General features: G+C 37.0%; 1 protein-coding gene across 1 annotated transcript in view; it reads right to left on the bottom strand.

The window, feature by feature from the left end:
• Nucleotides 1-7,709: 7,709 nt before the first annotated feature.
• GC (GC vitamin D binding protein) overlaps nt 7,710-23,265 on the bottom strand; it is a 40,407-nt gene continuing 24,851 nt past the window's right edge. Inside the window, exons 7-13 of the mRNA XM_082653773.1 lie at nt 21,547-21,676; nt 20,319-20,521; nt 19,240-19,369; nt 18,716-18,813; nt 17,085-17,217; nt 11,957-12,008; nt 7,710-7,893 (exon numbers count right to left, since the gene is read on the bottom strand). Of these exons, the coding sequence (XP_082509899.1) occupies nt 11,976-12,008; nt 17,085-17,217; nt 18,716-18,813; nt 19,240-19,369; nt 20,319-20,521; nt 21,547-21,676 (727 nt within the window). The 3' untranslated portion in view covers nt 7,710-7,893; nt 11,957-11,975. The remainder of the gene's footprint in view (nt 7,894-11,956; nt 12,009-17,084; nt 17,218-18,715; nt 18,814-19,239; nt 19,370-20,318; nt 20,522-21,546; nt 21,677-23,265) is intronic.

Raw genomic sequence — 23,265 nt, 5'->3', positions numbered from 1 at the left:
ACATATGAATGACAATGAGCTGTATATATGATAGACCGGATGAGAAAAACTTATTATAGATTAGAACTTAATTTTTTCCTTCTATGTTAAGTTTCTAGCACTTTTGGCCTTACTCTGAGTTTATATTAACTTATTTTCATCTGACTAATTTTATAATATCTAAATTTATTCTATGAATGACTTCTCAGATTATTGATATTGAAATTAATTTTTTTAAATGTTGATAATTTTGTTTCTGCTCAACAAGTCTACATTTGACTTTGGCTTCTATTTACATTATTTCCCCAACCTTAGGAGTGTTTTGTTCTATTCTGCATGGCCACTGCCAATGACAAATATGTCGATCTTAGAATTTTCCAAATGAGTAAAATTTATCTTAGCTTCTTTCACTCTATCTTTTGGTGCCCCTTCTCCTTCTCCAAGGAGTTTCCTAACTCCTTCAGCTATTCCATTCCTGAACAACTCAGCCATATTGGGGGTCCATCTGAATATTCCCTTGGGGAATATATAGATAGACACCCCCCCAACCCCATATGGCTGAGCCAGTTGCTGGTTGTTCATGGCCATCATCTGTTCTTACTGTTCAGTGTCCTGTTCTGATTAGTCAGGACCTATGCCATATCAATTGTTAAATATTTTGAACCTCACCCCCATTAATGGCCTTTGGCCTCATTCCTTTCCTAACAGAATTTGTTTTTAACAAAGTATCTGTGGTCTCAGTTATTTACACATTTCTATGAATTTGGGTCAGTGTCTTACATTTTCCAGGGCACTGCACTGGAGCATAGCTGAGATGGTTTTGTTTAAGGCAGGGGTAATTTGGAAGAATGGGTAAGACCCCTATGGGGTTTGTTGGCATCAGAAATGGACAGAGAAGACATGTCCTCATGCTGCGATCTGGTCTCCTGGAGAGTCTGCTGTTCTAAAATATTTTCTCCCATCCATGTGTTTCTAAAATTTGAGTTATATATTGAGTCCTTTGGCTTCTAATTTCAGTCAGTATATTTCTTTAAGAAAACAAATGTTTCTGGGAAAGAAAATACTAAATTAAATCAACATAAGGTTTTCAGCCCAATTTGGAGACTGGATAAACATATCAAATGTACTAATAAAAACACAAATGCATTGAAAATAGTCAAAAAATATATAAACATAAGATGTTATTATCACTGTCATTAGGACACTGGAAACCTTGAGGAGAGTTTGAGTAAAAAGGGGAATTAAGTAAAAAGTAAAAAAGAAAGTCCAGAGCTGGATATTGAAGGACTTGGAAGACGTATTCTCTCTCCTCTTTATTTAACCAGGGGGGTTGTCTAGAGCCTTACTGTAGAGGTGACAGCATGACTTATTTCTCTTTTAAGTTTTAATATTTTTTAAATTGAAGTATAGTTGATTTATAATATTGTTTTAATTTCTGCTGTACAGCAAAGTGATTCAGTTATACATATATATTTATAAATGCATATATATGTATGTGTGTGTATATATATATATATATATGCATTCTTTTTTATATTCTTTTCCATTATGGTTTATCATAGGATACTGAACATAGTTCTCTGTGCTATACAGTAGGACCTTGTTGTTTATCCATTATATATAAAAGCTTACATCTATTAACCCTAACTTCCCACTCCATCCCTCCCCCAACCCCCTCCCCCTTGGCAACCACCAGTCTGTTCTCTATGTCCATGATTCTGATTCTGTTTCATAGATAGGTTCATTTATGTCATATTTTTAGATTCCACGTATAAGTGATATCATGATCTTTTTCTTTCTCTGTCTGACTTACTTCACTTAGTATGATCATCTCTAGTTCCATCCATATTGCTGCAAATGGCATCATTTCATTCTTTTTTATGGCTGAGTAGTATTCCATTGTATATATGTACTACATCTTTTTTTTTAACATCTTTATTGGAGTATAATTGCTTTACATTGTTGTGTTAGTTGCTGCTGTATAACAAAGTGCATCAGCTATATGTATACATATATCCCCATATCCCCTCCCTCTTGCGTCTCCCTCCCACCATCTCTATCCCCTAACTCACCCCTCTAGGTGGTCACAAAGCACTGAGCTGATCTCCCTGTGCTATGTGGCTGCTTCCCACTAGCTATCTATTTTACATCTGGTAGTGTGTATATGCCCATGCCACGCTCGCACTTCATCCTAGCTTCCCCTTCCCCCTCCCCATGTTCTCAAGTCCATTCTCTACGTCTGCGTCTTTATTCCTGTCCTGCCACTAGGTTTTTTAGAACCTTTTTTTTAAAATTCCATCTATATGTGTTAGCATATGGTATTTATTTTTCTCTTTCTGACTTACTTCACTCTGTATGACAGACTCTAAATCCATCCACCTCACTACAAATAACTCAATTTCATTCTTTTTATGGTTGAGTAATATTCCATTGTATATATGTGCCACATCTTCTTTATCCATTCATCTGATGATGGACACTTAGGTTGCTTCCATGTCCTGGCTATTGTAAATAGAGCTGCAATGAACATTTTGGTACATGGCTCTTTTTGAATTATGGTTTTCTCAGGGTATATGCTCAGGAGTGGGATTGCTGGGTCGTATGGTAGTTCTATTTGTAGTTTTTTTAAGGAACCTCCATACTGTTCTCCATAGTGGCTGTATCAAAAAGGTAATGTATTCTGCAAAACATAGCCTGGCTAGATCTGATTTCCTTTTGGAAACGAGATAAAGAGAAGTATAAATATAGGGTTTTCCACTTTTTTTTTCACCTGATAATTATAGTTGATAGTGAAATACTCAGTATTGTCAGTGTATACCCAGCTACCAATTTCAATGTCAGTAGAGTATATATATAGGTTAAGAGTATAGCGTCTGGAGTCAAACAATCTGGATTCCAATTCTAACACTGTAAATTAGTTGTTGACCTTGGGAGGGTTATTTAACCACTTTGTGCCTCAACTTCTCCATCTGTAAAATGTGGATAATAGTAGTACCTACCTCATGGAGGTCAATGAAACTAACGTGTAGATGGTGGTTTTAAAATGCCTACAAATTATTTGATACTCCATTCATCACACACACACACAAAGATGCAGGCTATTTCACCTCCCATTGAAACTGGATGGATCTTTGCACTGCCTGTTGAATAGAATGTGGTAGAAAGGATGCTGCCTGATTTCTGAGGGTTGATTAGATATGCCATCATATTTTGGGAAACTCACTCTGGGAATCTTCAGCCACCACTTGCAAAGTCTGGCTGCCCTGAGGCTGCTGTATGGAGACCACCTGAATAGACCACTAGAGAGAGATGCCCAAGGAATCCCATTATTCCAGACCCCAGCTGTTTGATTCCTTCCAGCTCATGCCACTTATGTGAATAAAAGATCTTTCAAGATGGTCCCAGCCCCAGCCATTGCCTGACTGTAACTATATGAGAAACTTTGAGTCCAGTCAATCCCCAGATTTGTAACCATATTTAATGATTTAATTATTGTTCTAAGCTGCTCTTTCAGGGTGACACGTTACAAACAATAGATAAGTGGCACAATTACAGAGCAGTATGTGCCCTACCTGATTTAAGGAAAGTGCTTAGTAAGTGTTCGTTATTGTTAGATCAGTGTTTGCTGTTAGCTTGTTATCAGTGTGCTTATCTCCCTGAACCCATTTTATCTGTAAATTAGATGTATTAGGACCTGGATTATCTGCTTCATGTGATGGTGATGAAGATTAGATGAGATAATAAATGTAGGAAAGTCCTTTGAAAAGTAATACAGTATGTAAAAAGTGAAGTATTTTACTATTTTTAACATCTTTTAACCTAATCTTAGAAGGAGTTTAATATTGAGAAGATATACTTTATCACTACTGCTATCTTTTAAGAGATAAAATGGGTCTTTTTCTTCTCAAAATTTTAAACATTCTAAGGAGCTAAATGAAAAACTTAGATGGATCATTTAGTGTGCGTGCACAAAGTTGCCAAATTGACACAGTTAAAATCTCTGAGAATAAAAGTTGAAAATTCTGTATGTTGTTAGCTTGCCTCCAAGCTTTTCATGTTGTTCTAAATAGAGCTGTAGCACAAAGTAAACTTGTTTAAGGTGATTACATACTATCAATTTTATTAATATCTGATTTTAGAATAGATTTCTCCACAGCCATCTGCATTTATACCTGTCATCCACAAGGTGGCAGTAAAGATTCTGATTTGAAATGGCCATGCCCTCCTGAGGCTATTCATGGCGCAACATACAAGGGACAGAACAACGCAACCAAAAATAAATAAATAATTTTTTTAAAAAAGATCTGTGCTTCTGATAATTGAAGAGTGAGGACACAGACACACGATTCATTGTTAGAAACTTTCTTGCTGGGGTAGAAGCAATATAGGAACCTCCAACCCCTGATCTATGGATGAGTAAGTAGGTCCTATCATTAAATGTAAACCAGAATTTGCCAAAAAAGCTTAAGTTATGAAACTAAGAGTCTTGTGGCAGTGGGTGTGGTGGAAAGAACAATTAGGTACTTTCTTGGACAAACGGGAAAAAGAGTACTTTAGATCCTGGAAGAAATGGACAAGGATGAAATAGCTTCTGGGAAAGGCCATCTTTTGACTTGATTATCTATGACTGGGCTTTCTATAATGAGAGACAAAAATTTCATTCTGTACTTGATGGAAGTTTCAAAATGCAACAGCAGATTGAGATAAGGCAGTGTTAGAAAATTTCCCTTCTCCGGTACAATCAGTCATTTAGCCAACTGGTGCTTAACGGGTTGATCTCAGAAGCTTTCCTTTTTCTAAGTGGGGTGAGGTGCCACACTTCTGGAGCAGTGATTTGCAGTCTTGGCTAGCAGCTTCCATCAAGACTGATTAAATCTGAATCTCAGAGAGGGGGGTCCTGGGCACCGTTCTGTTTTGTTTCCCTTCAGATGATCCCTTCTTCAGATGATTCTAATATGCAGCTAGGCTTGAGAATCACTGGTCTATGGATGGGTGGGGATGAGACTTCTGTGGTGGGGGGAGGTACACAAAAGGGAGACCAGACGCCTAAAAAGACCTTCTTGTTTATTTTTAGCTATTTATCACTAAATGGAAATAAACAGTTAAGTTGATTAAATTCTCACTTCATTAGAGCATATTACATACTGACATAATAGAACAGCTTTTCCCTTATGTTTTAAAATTTAAATCTCCACGAAAAGAAGCTTTGTTTTGCAAGTTTCCAGTTAGGTATTCATACACTAATCCTGTGTAGACCATTTAAGGAGATGGTTCCCAGGTGATTGTTTAAGAATCACCTGTGGGATGACTCAGGCATCCAGAAAAACACAGGATGTTAGTACTGCAACTTGAAAGACTTTAAACCTTGCAAAGGGCACAAAAATAACAGGCGGCTTGTGTGATGGTTAAATTTCAGGTGTCAACTTGGCTAGGCTATGGTGCCTTTTTGTTTAGTTATACATTAGTCTAGATGTTTCTGTAGGTATTTTGTAGATGTGATTAACTCTCCCACCAGCTGATTTCAAGTAAAAAAGATTATCCTTGATGATGTGCGTGGGCATCAGCCAATCAGGCAAAGGCTTTAAAAGCAAAGACTGCGGTTTCCCAGAGGAGAATTCTATGTCGAGGCTGTAACGTGCGTGAGTCTCCAGGCTGTTGGCCTGCCTTACGGACTTCGGACTTCCCAGTTCCACAATTCTGTAAGTCAGTTTTAATAATAAATCAATCTCTCTATCTCCTATTATTTTCTTGGAGGAACTCTGACTGATGGAGTTTGTGGATTACATTCTTAGAAACAAAGTGTTGTTTTCTTTGTTTCTCTCATGAGGACCAGTGTTTTTCGAGGAAGGTGATATGTAAGGTATAAAAAATTGAGGACAACTTATATAATAGACATTAACCGGTAAAGTCAGCTATGGTTGACAGTAGTAGGTGGAAATTCAGAAGCGTCTCTTTAATGTTGGGAAGCACTTAGGAAATAAGCATAAATTCTGGCAATATCTTCTCAAAAAATCTCTGTTTCCTACCAAACGGAAGAAATGCAGGCATAATTACGGATATAAAGTCTAAACTTAAGATTCTTGTACTAAAATGATGGAATATTTGGGTCAGTGATTCTCAATATTAAAAAATGGTGAAAGGTGTTCAGAGTTTGCTGGAAAATATATCCAGGGGAACCATGACTACACTACTTCAACCAATCATGTAATATTTATTGAATACTTAGTGATTAAAAAAAAAAACACCCAGTTCTGCCTAGTCAGGTGTAAAAATACTTGACCAAAATGGACCAGTTTGTAAGCAGTTCATGAATAATTTGTAAATGTGACCTTTCAGATAAGAGCAGAGCAGAAGTTATCAAAATTAATTTCACAGAGCCATAATTCTGGGCCATATTGAAAGGAAATGAGATCACTGGTTAAATGTAGACAGTAATAAATTGTATACCGTAAGTTGTAACTCTTCAAGGGACATACACAACATTGTGATTCCAAAACTAATTTGATCAGTGAGCACATTCTTCAAGTATACCTATGAGTCTTGACTGGTGTGCTAGAAATGAAAGCTAAGTCTTTGTTTTTTACTAACTCTGCTACTTCTGCTACTTGGGCCCTTCACCCACCTTTATGGAGTCTCGTTCCCCATAGCTTTTATCAATGCTGTTTACTTCTCAGAGTTGGTTTTGAAGCTTCAGCAAGTTAATTTTAGAAATGAAAAATAGACTTTAAAAGGTCTAAAATGCTGCCTACAAGTGAAATGGGTAGGTTGTTGCTTTTTTACTTCATGGAATCACCTGAAGAATTTCCCTGTTTGAGGTTAATTTTCCCTCTTGGAATCTTTGTGGGAGGGTAGAACTGCACATTCTGCTGCAGAAGCTGCAAGGAGCAGGCGTTGGCTTTCCCAGTTCTTGGCAGCTGAAGTCTTGAGCACCTGATCTTGGTTTAGTTAATGAAATGCAACCTGCTGGGGCTTAGAATCTTGGGAGGGGACCAGGGATGATTTTGGTTAATATGACTCCAGTTATATTTGCTGTAAAACATGCTTCGTCTCTACCATAAAACTCTACATCTACCACGAGATGAATTTCAATTCCTTGAAGCAGTTAACTATAAATATAGAAGGCTTTCCTTGGCTTGTATTGGTTTCAGAGGAGCATTGATTCTGAAAACATAATCTCTCTTTCAAAGCAAAATCTGTTGAGTTAGAACACCTTCAGTTTCCATGGGCAAATCAAGCACATAGAAATAATACCTTATAATGTATATACGGTAAATCGAATTCAGCTGAAATCATTGTATTTAGAACTCTGACCCAATAAATTGCTCTGAGGACTTGTCTTTAGCAACAATAAACTTGTTGCCAGGCAGATACTACCTAATTAATGGCGTACAACTTGCAGCTGGGAGCAAGAAGGTATCCTCAGGGAGGCTGCTTTTTCTTTAATTAAAAACAAAATTTGTCTTTAAGAAGTGAGCTATTCTGGGCTATTTATGGTAGAAGGCTGTTAACTTTTTCTTAATGGTACGTATTAAGCCTGAGAAGCGATCAAGGCATGGAGCTCAGTGTGCTGGGAAGTGTAAAGTGGATGCTTATGCTGTGAATCTTTTAGGACACAGCAAATCTAGAAAAAAGCAGGGCCTTGTGAGGCTGAGGCTGCCTCCTGTAGTGTCTTGGTGAAGGTCACAGGAATAGTGCTGGAGATCAACATGGTAGCATCATGCTCAGTAGCATTTATGGTTTGCATTGTAGTTCCATTTATTTTGTTAACAGATCATCATACTTAATATTAACAATAGTACAAGGCTATTGCAGCTGATAACAAGCAGGGAGTATCCTAGTTGTCTCCCCAGGAGCTCTGGTTTTGCTTAGGTTAGGCCGTCAGATGTCATTCCCAGAGTGGTTCCAGCTCTAGGTCTGTGGGAATAATGGAAATAAATGTTAGAAAACCAGAGCTAATGGGCGACAATCATCCTACAGTTCAACAGATGCATATAAGGTCAGGTTATTGCGCATAAAGATAAACCTGTCTAGCGTGACCCGTGTATCCACTACAGCCCACCTGATGGGTCCAGAGTCAATGTAAGAAATTCCCAAGGCCTGAATATAAAGCCATCACTGTTATGCTAAGGTACATCATACAGTTTTTTTTTTCTTTGAACTAATGGTGTATGTAAGTTTCTGATGTATGAGTGAATAATCACTGCCAGAGCAAAAAAAAAACAACCAATGCACGTGAGGCCCTTCAGTCATGGGACTGAGATAATAGTTGTTATTTTAGTACCTCACTTAGTGTGAGGTTTTAATCAAATCACCTTCTACTTTGTAATGAAGCAAATGTGTCTCCCCCTTGTTTATTTTCTTTTCCAAGACACTACAGCAGAGTTGTATCATAATTCTGTTTGCACAGTGCGAGAAATTCCATCTTTCATTGACCTCAATGAGTTTATGCCTTGGAGTGAGGATGAGAAAGGAGACACCTCCATGCTTCCCTCATATGTTTCTCTTGTGGTGTCGGCACCTAGTTGTGCTGAGTGTGATTCTAGTAGTATTTTCCCTCTGACTCGATTCTGCAGCATGAGCTAACTCCTTTATCTGTTGGCAACCCAAGGAACACTAATTGTTTCCAAAGCTGAAGGCAAAAGATAACTGGCTTTGTGGGATTTATTAAAAGACAGTAATTCCTTCTCCAATGGGGCATGCAAATGTGGTCACAATCAACTTGGGGGTTAGAAGAAATTGATCAAGGGGCCCAATAACTGTCAAGATGACAAGTCGTTTTATAAAAAGACGTTAAGAATGAAATAGCATCAAGCTGTTGAGTGGAAGACATGAATTGTGGGTGTACCTAAGGATGGGAACACCTTGAGACAAAGCCTTCAGCTTCTACAAGCTGTTCACACCTCGAGTGGGGTAGGCTTTCAGTGAAAAATACATAGCCAGCCAAAGTTAGTTTAATGGATTTAGGAACTGCTTCACGCTAAATAATGTGCCACTTCTGTCATCAAGAGCATAATTGTTAGAGTAAGAAAAACCATAGAAGAACTTGGATATATTCTACAGCAATTTAAGATATGAAGAAAAGGCTGGTCTGTGGGGAGATGGGGGAGGGAAGACAAGTGCTCACTACTTAGTTTGGAATCAAAGTCAAGTGCTGGATTCAGAGCAGCTCACAACTGCAGATAATTAAATGGATCCAGGATTGTCCTACAGAGCTACAGAATTCACCTGGAACCCAAGAATCATAATCTGCTGGCTGTGTTCTAGAAACCTAATAGAACTTTTAGGTTATGGCATCATTATTTCTAGACATCAAGTGCCCCAGTCCCACAACCTTGTGAACAAGGTATAATTTGCTCTTTCAAAGCCACATAACTGCTCCAAATATAACAACCCTTTATAATTGCAGGTTGTGGTTATAATAAACAGACAGTGGGTAAAATAGAGTTTGAAACCTATGGAAGGAATATGTGAGTGATTTTTAGGGCTTCCTTCTAGCTGATCAAAATGTGTTTGGGTGGCCAAACAATTGGGTGATGCAGAAATTGAAGGACTAATTAAAGGCCATAGAAAAATATTGACTAATGCGAGAGAAATGATAAAATATTTATAGAAGATAATGACTAGAACCAGAAGAATCAGTATATTAGAACCCTTCATTAATCTGTCACTGAAAAAAACAGTTTACCTGTTGATTTAGCTAGCATTAAATATTTCAGAAAGTTGTTAGGTTAAAAAAAAACTCTATCAAATTAGTGTTACGTCTCCTTAAAATACTCTCTTTTTCAATTTGTGCTCCCAGGGACTGAAAGAATATGAATATACATGAGACACCAAAAAATGCACTGAGTTCCTAGAGAATAACATAATCCGGTGAAGACAAATTCAAAGGCGAAGTTATATGGCTTTCCAAACAACCCGAATTCTTATTAAGGCTAGGGATACCTCAAAGGGTGGGAGGTGAGGTAACTTGTGTATTGGGATTTTAACTCTATATAGATTATATGTGGATTGAGATGAAGGGAGACTGAATTAATTTAAATGAGGGAAAATGATTAGTTTAGCAGCAACAGAGACCAGATACTATTTTTAACTCTAGAATAGTTATACTCAAGTAACTTCACTTTTAATTTTTTAATTGAAGTGTAAGTGACATATTAGTTCCAGGTGTGGCCTTTTTCTCCAGAAATAGTTCAGTGAACTTTCCCTTTAAGACACAATATTCATGTGCAAAAGCACAAGAATATATAGGCAGGGAAACTTGTTTTAGTTTAGATTCATATTGCAGACAAAGAATGTTGCCTGCCGTCAGACACTGCAGCTGTCCTGACAGTGTGCCCTGAGGGGAATTCAGGATGGAGAAAAACAGAAAACTTTCCGTGCTCTGGATTCTGGCCCTATGCATATCTAAAGCAATAATTTCAATGACCCCAGATTCTTGCACCTTCCCATATAATAGAAAAGAACTAAAATCATTAACTTGAGATGTCTGTTCTTTGTGATTAGTAATAATCTTTGATGTTCAACTTCATGATTGTTTTTTCAGCAAAAAAAACACCTATATATCCTGGCTCCTCCTTTACCTCCTCAGAGCTATCTGAGAGGCTGTCTCCTGGGCTGTAGTCTTCAGTAAGGTCCCCAAATAAAACATAACTCACAACTTTCAGGTTGTATGTTTTTCTTTAGTCAACAGTTATATCAGTAGTAGAAGCGGCAGCAGTAACAACTTTGCTAGTATTACTGCTACTATTTTCTAGGAATTTTATATGCATAATCATTTCACTTAATCATTACAACAATGCTGAGAAGTAGATATTACAATTTTCTTCTTACAGAAAAGGGAACTGAGCTCTAGGCAGTATAATTTAAGTTTATAAAGATAGACGGAGAGGGGTTTCTAATCCAGATTGGGTGATTCCAAAAATGAGTTTCCTTGATCATCTCCATTGCAGTTCCTCTCAGAATGTTAATTTCCTTTTGCTGTTTCTAATGATTCATATTGTTGATAGTTGGAAGCTTGAATTTCATTAGTCAAAGGCTTTTGCTTTCATATCATTTTAGGAAAAGATACCAGTAAATCGGCAAAGTTAAAATTTTACATCATTGAAAAGCCTGTTTAAGATCTGAGATAAGCCAAAACCACTTTTTTAAATCATTTTTTTAAATTTCAGAAGCAATATATTTTGTTGTTGTTGTTGCGGTACGCGGGCCTCTCACTGTTGTGGCCTCTCCCGTTGCGGAGCGCAGGCTCAGCGGCCATGGCTCACGGACCCAGCCGCTCCGCGGCATGTGGGATCTTCCCGGACCGGGGCACGAACCCATGTCCCCTGCATCGGCAGGCGGTCTCTCAAACACTGCGCCACCAGGGAAGCCCAGAAGCAATATCTTTAAAATGAATACAATTAAATCTAGAGAGAAAATATTTTTGTAGAAATGTGCACAGTTGAGATCACCTTCAGTTTAAAGTATGGAGTTCTATCGAAATTATTTTATACTTTTAATATCTTTATCAGGCATTTCTTAATGGGTGAAAATGTAATATCTGAAAGAAGGAAGTGGTACTATTTCAACAGTGTTGCTTTAATTTGAGGAATGCCGCTTTCCTTCTGAGAATCCTGCCATGTTATCTTTAAGACTTGATGGTCTCTGTCTTTGAACTCAGTTTTTTCTATTGAATGCATGAAAATACCTGAAATGATCTCTATACTGTCATTATCTTAGATGTGAGGTTAAGATGGATATAGTACCAGGCTGAGGATCTGAATTCTAGTCCTAAATTTGTCAGAAGTTGGTCGTATATACTTGCGTAAGCTCCTTGACTTTTCCATATGCTTAATATTCTCATCTCATAAAATAGTCTCATAAAATGACTTTAAATAATTGTTAGAATAATTTGGACAAATAGTCTCCTTCCCATTATGATTTTAAAGATACATTGTACAAAGCTGGGTTCTTTGCTGCCTTTAAAAACTGTACTTACCTAAGACAGTACACATGCATCAGGACTGTAGGGTATTCATTACAGCATCAATCTGAAATGAAAAAAATTATTTAAATCATGGAGTGTTTTGTTTGTAGACTAGAAGGTCATTTCAAAAGGTATAACAAATTTTTTTGAACCTTGTTTAGAGGAAAGGATTCTTGTCAAAATGCAGTTTTATATTGAACTTTTAATTGACCATCCTTCACATCCTTATTTAGTTTTACTGTGTCCCTGCTCTTGAAGAGTTTACAGTATTCCAGGAAAAAAGACGAGGAAAAAATGACAATAGTTAATAGGCGCTAATTATTGGGTGTGCACTGAATGTTAAAGCATAACAGCTTGGGGGCCAGGGAAGCATTCCCAGAGGAGGTGGTGTCTAAACTGAATCCAGAATCTTGATGAAAGATTGAGCCACGTTATAGGGTGCGAATAGGGCAATCTAGGATGAGTCATTAGGTGCAAAACCTTGAGGTAAGAGCAACTTTAATGTACTTGAAAAATTGCAAGTAGTTCAGGAGAACCAACACAAGAGGAGCAAGAAGTAATGATCAGTTTGGAGAGGAAACCAAGGGTCCAAATTCTTTGATTAAAAAAGAAAATTGGACTTCAATTTAGAAGCAACAGAGAGCAATTAGAATGTATTCACCATTTTGTGCTTTGCAAAGGTTATTTTGACCTCAGTATAGAGATGGAATTGGGTGTGAGGCACTGGAGGAAGACTGGAGATGGGAGACCAAGGGTGTAATCCCGGCAAAGATTGCCTAAGAGTACTGATAATGTAGAAGAAGGTATCTACTGAGAGATACTGAAGAGTTAGAATTGATAGGATTTGGAATTTAGCTGAATGTATATAGAAGTCAAGGATTCCATTTTAGACAATGTGAATGACGATAATATTTATACATTTAGGAAATAAGAGGGGGTTTTAGGGGAAAGACTTTGGGCATGTTGAGTTTGAATTTCTTGTGGGACAAGAGAGCCCCCATGGACAGTTGGATAAAAATGTTCGTGCTGAGGGGAGAGATTCTGGCTAGAGGTAGAGATTTGAAGATTGAAGGCATGTCCATGGATGAGAACACTCAGGGAAAATGTCATGTCATGAAAAGTGAAGAAGATCAAGGAAAAACTCTGGAAAACTTAAAACTTAAGGGATAGGCAGAGAGGAAGACAATACTAAAGAGAGTAAGAAGGGAAGAGTCAGAAGGAAAAAGGTAGAATATGATAATGCAGATGACAATTGTTTCAAGAAGAAAAATAATTGTGGGTATCAAGTGTTTTGCAGAGAAGGCTGGTAAGATAAGGACTGAAAAATGTTCATTAGATTTAGCAAGAAGATTTCAGTGTGACTTTGCCATTAGTGGTATGGTAGCATCAGAAGCCATACTGCAAAGGGTAGAGTAATTAATAAGAGGTGTAAGGAATGAGAGTATATACTGTTCTTTCAAGAATCTTGGCTGTAAGGGAAGGAGAAAAGTAGCTAGGGAGTAGTGTCTAAAGTATCTTAGTTTTTTAAGATCAGGAGATAAGTAACTTTAAATTAGAATCATTAAAAAGGTATTGTTGAAACAAAAGAGTGTAACTAATGAAAGAAGATTCCAAGGAAGTGGGATGAATGGAATTCAGAATGATACTACTGACCTGATATCATTTTTGCTATTTTAACAATAATTTTGGATTTTCAGTCAGTAATTAATAGTCTTCCGGTATCAGTAATTTGCCTTTGTCATTATTAGCTAAATTTGGGCTGAATTCTGACAATGACATGGAGTGACAGGTAACAGACTCATTAAATAAACTTACGATTTTCCTTATATAATCTCTGTATATCTCACTCAACCCATGTGTAAAGGGGAATTATAATGCTACCTAACATTTAGAATTGTTTTAGATCATTCTATAAATACATGTAAAGCTATTAATATCCTGCCTAAGAAATAGAAATTGTTTAATAATTGCTAGCTATGATACTGAGGATTATAAAATCTACTTATACTGAGAGATGTAACAATTTTTCCTGAAGTATGGGAGAGAAGAAAAGGGGAGAGAAGGAGGTGAAGGGGATGAGAGAGGAAGAGTCAGTCTCCTCTTTGCCCAGCTTCTCTTGGCTATTTGCATTTGACTGTCTTCGAAATGTTAATGATCAACTCCAGCACATAACAGTGGCTTTCTGAAAACTTTGGGAAATCTGTTGGGACATCTTAGGGATAGCATAGTAATGAGTTTTCAGAAGAATGAACAGGGATGCCTTGCCTGAATGATGGAGAGGAATAAAAATCAAGTCTAATTTTGTAGCGGTAAGTTTTTCTACAGTCAGTGGGCCTCTACGGAATATAAAAATGGACCAGTCCTGAGTGCCATGGTAGAGCCGAAAGAAGATTACACTGATGGTTCTATTTCCTGATCATTTCAAGATCAGGGTGAAGGTAGGTAGGGGTAGATGACCACATAATGAAACACTGATTTAGTATGGTTCAGAGGCCCCTTCTGCCACTCTTCTAGCAACTGTGCCAAGTATATTTAGAACGGCAGACAGAAATGGATCCCTGGATATAAATGACTTGGAGTGAATGTAGTAGATGGGCACTACTTATAAGGAAAAGAAACTGTCAAGCATTTGGATGAGGAGATTAAATGATAAACTTAATGAGAAGTTATAATCCAAATTATAGGGTAAATGGGACAAATATTTACACAAAGCATTGAGAATTAAAGTGAATGCTGTTCTAGCAGATTGAAGTCAGAAAGCAGAGGTGAGCACACCTACCTCACAATGAGATTAACGTAGAAAGACAATCAAAAAGGCTAACAAACACCAGAGGGTCTAACGTCCGAGGGCTCTAAATAATCAAATGTTCATGAGTATCTCAACTCCATTCCTCTCACTGTTCTTTAGCTATTACGGAAAGTCTGGCTACTCAGCAGCAGCACTGCTATAAATTTACTGGTTATGAAGCAAGAAAAGAGAACACTACCAAACTGCCTTCTCATCATGGTTGTTGAAAATAAAGTTTTAAAACGGCAATGTGTTATAATGAAAAATATAGTGAAAAGCAGATTAAAGAAATGAAAAGCAAGAGGCTTGAAGGAAGCATGTGCTTCGTGCATAAAGCTCAGTTTGTCTCGTATGAGGTCAAAAATGTGTAACTGGATGAACAGATGATGGGACTAGAGATGGGTTACAAAAGCGGTATTTTGACAGAATATAAGAAAAGGATTTAGGCTTTTTTTTTCCTTGATGACTGCATGAGACCGTCAGAGCAAATTCTGCTGATAGAAAACACCTTTTAGGTAAGGTGACTTTTTTTTCCCCCCTTCTGGAAAAGGCAGCCTAAGCAGCTATTTATATTACCCAAAGCCAGTTGGTAGTCCAGGAAGGAACTGTTCTGTTTAGTTGCCTTATGCTAAATGTTTTAATGCCGATAATGACCAAAATATCCTAATACTCCAAGTCTTTCAGTTTTTGTTTAGAATCTTACTTGTTTTGAATTTTAATGAAAGGTGAACATGATATATTTCTCAGCAGAATTTAAAGAACAGGATTTTATTCTATTGTACCCTTTTCGTCTGGAATTCTGACTTTACAAATTATTACAAACAAGGTTGGCAAATAGGTTTGGGATTGCAGTGTATACATGGAAATTGGAGGAGAAATCAGAATCTTCAAGGGTATAGAGAAGAAAGACAAACAATATGATGTAGCTCGATTTGTTAATTTAAGGCTTTGTTTGGCAGTATACGGTGAAAAACAAAACTTCACTAAAACGTTAAGAGAATTGGTACGTATAACCCCAAACTTAAAAGAACAAAAACAAAGGCACAAACAGCTTTTCACAGTCTGACTTTCCAAAAACCACTTCAAATATAAAAGAGCCTCTACTGAGAAGAGAGAAAGACATTTTCTAGTTGGTAGAGAAAGCCAGACTAGACTCAGTAGAAATTATGAGGAGAATATCATGGTATAGTTTATAGAAAAATGTTCTCATAAATGAAGCCACTGGGCAGTGAAAATAGTCTACCTCTAAGAGAAAATAAATTGACTGTATTTAAATGGAAGCTGAATGACCTGTGGAAGGGATTAACTGAGTAAAAAAGTACACTAAATGAGCTTCAAGGTTTTCTTCTGACACACAAACTTTTGTGATTTTTATTAAGTTTTAGGATATTATCAAATGTGCTCTGATAGAATAGTAATAGAAATAGAATAGAAAAATAGAATAATAAAATGAAACCAGCCTTTGTTGCTTTCATGGTTTAGATGAACAAAAATTCATGTAAGTTCTTGAAAAAGTTCTTTAACTTATAGAAAGGGACTTATGATTGGCATTAAATCACTGGCCTAAGTAGTATTAACTTTTTTTTAAATTTATTTTCTTTTTATTTATTTTTATTTATTTATTTATTTATTTTTTGCGGTACGCGGGCCTCTCGCTGTTGTGGCCTCTCCCGTTGCGGAGCACAGGCTCCGGACGCGCATGCCCAGCGGCCATGGCTCATGGGCCCAGCCTCTCCGCGGCATGTGGGATCTTCCCGGGCCGGGGCACGAACCTGTGTCCCCTGCATCGGCAGGCGGACTCTCAACCACTGCGCCACCAGGGAAGCCCCGTAGTATTAACTTTTACACTATAGTTAAATTACTTTTATGTAAAAGCAAAAATGATGGGTCCAAAATGGATCATAAATGTTTCCTTCCCAATAGACAACAAAACCAACAATAGTTAAATCCGGCCAAAAGGGATACAACTTAATATCATGAACTTAAGAAAGAGATGAGCAAAGGAAGATGCTATTTTGGTATAGCATAGAGTTGTTCTTAACCCTGCCTCTATACTGCAGAAATAGAATGGGTGAGACATCAAAATTCTTGGAATTGTCACTAATACCTCCAAATTAGCTGTAAAGTGAAATGAAGTGCTCTCTTTATCTTTTTTGACTATTCTAATATAGCATTCTGAAATGACTGCTGGAGAATAATGGGTCAAATGGAGGATGTAAACAAACGGATTACTGCATCTGAAAAGGCCAACAAAACATTTCTCCATCAGGCAATCAATAACAAATGAGTAAATCTTACTATATAAGTTCTTAATACTATGCAGTGATTAAGTAGAGGGTTAAATTTTCTTACCTCTGAATTGCAGTAGAGAGGAGGTGAGTTTATAGAACAACACTTGGACGCAAAGTCTGAGCGCTTGTCAACCAGCTCTTCGAGTTCTGTCTCTGTGGCATCAGGCAGTTTTCCTCTTAGCCTCTCTGCCAGTCTGAAAGGCCAATTTTATGTAAAGTTTTACTAGATGTGTTTTATAAACATGTCTAGTGCAAAATGATAGCCACTTCAGATCTTTAGCAACAAAAAAGGAAAATATAGTTGCCCTTCTTAAGAAAACTTAATATCTGTGGAATGATTTTTAGTGCCTCAATTTGAGATTAGAAAGTGAAACCTGTCTCTTTAGATCATGAAAGTAAACATACAAACTGTTGCTGAATTTGAATTCCCGCCTTTCCCCTTTCATTCGCTCAGTTGCATCAATCAGCATGGATGACTTCCTCCTCTATTCTCCCTGACCTTTCATCTTCTCTCAAGTTCTAGATTTCAAACTCCTCAAAGAATACTTCCCTTACAGGACTTTGTCACTTTCATGTATTCTCCCTCATTTTATGTAATTTTCCCTTCAGTTTGCCTACTTCTCAACTAGCTATACTAGAAAACACAAAAAAGGTTAGAAACTTTGGCTCTTGTTTTTAGCTCTACTATTAACTAACTCTCTGTCTCCCTTTCAAGACGGTGCTAGGATCTGAATTCTCTTGATTCTCTCCCAGTTTGATTGGTCTGTGATCTTGGTAACTCTCTACCCTCATAATGGTTTATGACTCAGCCTGGTTTACGACTTTCTCCAAGAAATACTTGCCAGCCCACTCAGTAGTGGGATTGGGAAGTAGTAGAGACCCAAGTTTATCTGGATTTGGGATTAGTGAAATGGATACAGGGAAAGGACAACAGGGTGAGGGTGACTAGCCTGCTTATAAAAGCGTTATTGAAAAGAGTTGGTTCCAGCTGGGAGGGGAAAGCAAGTCAGACCAGAAGGAACTCTGGTAGGATAGGGAGGAAAAGGGCATGTGTGGGATTGTAAATACCTAGACTCAATCGTTTCCATCTTCTCTACTTTCAAAACTCAAAATGTCAATTTGACTGCATTAACATTTTTGATGTATTGAGATTATATAAATTATCACTCAGTTGCCCCGTGTAATCCTGGAGTTCAAAACTGTTGGCAGAGAACTTAATCTTGCATTATCTGTAACATTCTATAATGCCTCCATGATCTATTAATTATGTAATTTTCTGATAACTGGGAAATAACCATTTTGAACTTAAGGATTTCACAGCTTTTTTTCTTTTAGAGCTTTGTTAAGGTAGACTTCATGGGGGTCACTGAAGAAGGTGTCATCCTTTTGGGATTCTTTATAAAGGTCTTTTTGTGGGGTTGTATTTGTGCTTGCTGGATCTGTGTTGTTCAAAATGATTTGAAATGAATCTAAGAAATTAATCAAGTTGAGAATGATATGATCTTCTCAACAGAGATTTTCCAGGAAGCCAGTAAAACTTTTTATTATTATTTTAGTGTTAACACTTATTTATAAAGAAATGCCTTCCTTTTGGGCTTAGCACATCTAAAGTCTTCAACTCTTCTTCAAATAGCAGTACTGGGCTACTATTATTGATAAATTTGGAGGAATCAGCCAGAACAAGTCCCTTACTTTTTCTTGTACTCAGTAAATGTGTTTTCTGAATAATCGGCACACAGTTCTTGTCCCTTTTCAATGAAAGAAGATAGTTCTCTCGTCAATTGAGGACCCTGTAAGAAAACAGTTATTTGTCTTGAAACACTGTCCAGGGAGATGTTAAATCAGAACTCCATGCAATGTATCAAGATGAGTGTTTATTATCTATATCAGATATTGGCTAACATTTTCTACGTAAGACCAGATTGTAAATATTTTAAGCTTTGTAAGTCCTATACAGTCTCTGCTGTACCTAGTCAACTACCACCATGGCAAAACAGCCATAAACAATAAGTAGAGCTATATGCCAATGAAACTTTATGAACACTAATGTTGGAGTCTTATATAATTTTCATGTATAATATTATTATTTTTAGGGCATTTAAAAATGTAAGACCATTCTTAGATCACAGACACCAGGCCAGATTTGCCCTATGAGCTGCAGTTTGCCAACCCTTGATCTATAGCAAAGTTGATAAAGAAAATATAGCACATTGTACCTTAGCATTGAAACAGGCAGTAGAGTCTTCAGAGTGGCAGCATTCATCAAGGCTTTTCAGGGTTGGCTCAAGTACTTTACTGAGGAATACTTCTGGAATATGAGTCTTCCTACTTAGATCAAACGTATACCTGGCATGAAAGAGAAAGGAGGTAACACTCTTTAACAATGGGTAGATTTGTGTAGGCATGTCATGTTTTGAAATTTGACATCTATTAAGGCAGAATACCTGCCTTCTTAATTAAAAATAAGATTTAATTAAAATTGACTCCAAACCAACAGGTTTGAAGTTAAAATCAATATTCTCATTTGAATGCAAATTATTAATAGTTGCTTTGAAGCTATTGTAACTAGTTAATTTAACTCAAGTAAAATGCTGTATGTACTACATATAAATTTGTTTATATATTTATATATAAACAGATCTACTTCACATGCCTATGGAACTGTCCTTTATGCAACTATAATACAATGAACCCTATATAAAGCATCAAGTGAGTAACTTAGGTAGCTTTTCTGTGAAAGTAGTTTGTGTAAATTCTTCCATTGTCTCATCCCATTGTTTATGCATTTATAAAAACAATGAGGGGCTTCCCTGGTGGCGCAGTGGTTGAGAGTCCGCCTGCCTATGCAGGGGACACGGGTTCGTGCCCCGGTCTGGGAAGATCCCACATGCCGCGGAGCGGCTGTGCCCGTGAGCCATGGCCGCTGAGCCTGCGCGTCCGGAGCCTGTGCTCCGCAACGGGAGAGGCCACAGCAGTGAGAGGCCCGCGTACCGCAAAAAAAAAAACGAGTACTTAGACAAATGTAAATTAGTTTCAATCCAAATTCAGTCTAAATCCTGCTCTCTAATACTGGTAATTGATTTTAGGGCCTGTTGACTTAATTAAGAAATATTTTTACACCTCAAGTATGCACGTACTCGTAGTTCATGCAACTCAGTATACGCAGCCAATGGTTTATTTTAGTTCTTAGCTGGAGGAAAACAGATAAAGGCTTACTATTTCTTCCCATTTTAATTTCTTTGTCACTTAATGCTAGTGAATATCAATACTGTCAAATTAGATCAACCCTACTTACTGATCCAGGACTTTGGTGTTTCCTTTATCACACACATCTTTGTTTGTGGGCAACTTGACATCTGGTAGGTCGGGGTTTGGGGCAGCTGGCATGAAGTAAGTGCACACAAAAATGTCCATGGGTGTTCTTTCTTGACAACAGTCCTTAAACTTAGAATTCTTTGTGGATAAGTTGTCACAGATTTTTACTGTGTACTCAGGCAGCTACAAAAGCAATTGTGAGTTTGTGCATTGTTAGTTTCCTAGTTAGTCTAATTAAAAATAAGGAAGGCTTACAAAAGTCAGTGTGAATGCTCTTTCAAGGTACATTGGTAGGACATTTGCGGAGGGCAATTTGTCAACGTGTACTAAGAGCCTTAAAGTATACAATCTGATTTCCACGAATTTACTCTCAGAAAATAATTATGGGTGAAGGGAAGATTTAGCTACAAGACTATTAAGGGCAGCATTGCTTAACATATTAAACTGAAACAACCTAAATCCAATAAAAGGGGACTGGTTAAATAAAAAGATGGCATATCTAGGTAGATTAATGCAGCATATGCAATACATACATAGAGTCCCACTTAGCCATTATAAGTCAGGTTATAGAAAAACATCTATGGACATAGACAGGTATCCTTAATGAAAAAAGGCCAGGTAACAAAGTATCTATCTCTAAAGAGGTCCACAGACACGTAGTGACTTTTATTTAAGTAACAGTTCAAATTTGTATCTACTTGAAAGGATTATATAAATGGAAGGTGAGAAATTTGGATGACTATCAAATTTTAATAGACATAACAAAAACATTAGACACTTTAAATAATGGTTGTAGTGTTGTCTAATAGAACAGATGATGAATGATGAAATAAATAATTTCTATCTGTACTGTGCAATACTGAGCATTTGAAAAGTGGCTAGTGTTACCAAAGTTGAAGTTTAAACTTGTTTAATTTAAACTTAACTATATACGACTAGTAGATCTGCATTGGGCTCTGTAGGTAGAGTAAGGTGTTGGGAATCAGAATCTTGTCCTTGTGTGTGGACTTTGCCACTTGCTAGTTGTATGACTTCAAATTATTAATCCTTGCTAATCTTCTGTTTCCTCATCTGTAAAACTGAGTTAACAATATATTTAAATTTCATAGGATACATATGAGGATTCATTGAGATGATGCATATAAAAAGCAGCTTAGGAGAAAGTCTGCCACTCAGTATGTGGCTCATGATGATGATGATTGTCTTACCTCCTTAGCCATGCAGTCCTCAGAGGCAGACTCACAGCACTTGGAGAGGATTGTGGTAACACCTTCAGCCAGTGGCAAAACATCCTCCAGATTTGCAGTAGGCACTTTTTGGGCAAATTTTATGAGATGGCTAAACAGTTAAAAATGAATTAGTAGTTTACCCATATTCCCAGTTTTTTTTTGGTTTCATTATGAACACAGAGTCGGGAGGAGTAATAGCATAATTTTAATTCCTCAGTGGCTGCATAGAGCACAACTGCTATGTGATGGATTCTTTGTGCAGAAGTCACTATTCAGAATTCAGTCATCCCCAATGAATCTTTTCATATTTTCAGTACTGATACAGAGCTTCTCTTCTGGCCAGATCTACGTAGTTGAAGCATGCCTTTAAAATGTTAGATCTAACGTATAGCTGATTCACTTTGTTATACAGCAGAAACTAACACAACATTGTAAAGCAATTATACTCCAATAAAGATGTTAAAAAAATAGTTGTGATAAAAAAAAGTTAGATCTAAAATGGCAATAAAGAAAGCACTAATGTCTATTCATAAGGCCAGCGTTGTGTTTTTGTGACCCCTCATTGTGTTTAAAAATTTTCATAAGTTCATTTAGAAACTACAGATAAAAGAAATAATGAAGACCTATAGCCCTAGACCACAGAGTTAATAAATGTTGATGTTTTGGTGTATTACCCTGAAGTATTTTATAAGGCTTACAAGGTATTTTATAAGCGATTATGCTCTGCTATACCATTCACCTATTTTCCTTTTTCACTTAATATATCAGGAATAGGTTCTATATCATTCTTTTTAAATTGCGGCAAAAAACATATAAAATTGGCCATCTTAACCATTTTTAAGTGTATAGTTCAGTAATGTTAAGTATATTTACTTTTATATGACAGATCTCTAGAAATTTATCTTGCAAAATTAAAACTCGAAACCCATAAATACTGCCCCCTCCCCACTGATCCACCCTCAGCCTTTGGTAAGCTTCTACATTTTTGCTTTCTTTTTCTATGACTTTTATTACTTTAGATATTCTATATGAGTGAAATCATACAGTATTTGTCCTTTTGTGACTGCTTATTTTGCTTAGCCTAATGTCCTCAATGTTCATCCATGTTGTAGCATGTGACAGGAATTTAAGACTGTATAATATGTAATATAGGTATGTATTGTATGTATGTATCACACATTATCCATTCATCTGTCAGTGGACATTTGGGTTGCTTCTACCTCTTGACTATTGTGAATAATGCTGCAGTTAACATGGGTGTGCAAATATCTCCTTGAGGTTCTGCTTTGAATTTCCCTGGACATATATGCAGAAGTGAGATTGCTGGATCATATGGTGACTCTATTTTTAAATTTTTGAGAAACCTTCATACTATCTTTCACAATGGCTGTACCATTTTGCATTCCCATCAGCAGTGCACAAGGATTCCAATTTCCCCATATCCTTGCCAACACTCATTTTCTGTTCTTTTGGTAGTGGCCATCCTAACAGGTGTGAGATGATATCTCATTGTGGCTTTGATTTGTATTTCTCTTATGATTAGTGATGTTGAATATCTTTCCACTTACATATCTCTTGTTGAATCATCTATTCAATTATTTTTAATCAAGTTATTTTTTGTTGAGCTGTAGAAGTTCCTTACACATTCTAGATATTAAACCCTTATTAGATAGATGACTTGCAAATATTTTCTTCCAT

Source organism: Grampus griseus (genome assembly GCF_964374135.1).
Source record: "Grampus griseus genome assembly, chromosome: 4".
NCBI classification, from domain to species: Eukaryota; Metazoa; Chordata; class Mammalia; order Artiodactyla; family Delphinidae; genus Grampus; species Grampus griseus.
The sequence above is the reverse complement of the archived record's forward strand: the minus strand, read 5'-3'. Positions and strand labels throughout refer to the sequence as shown.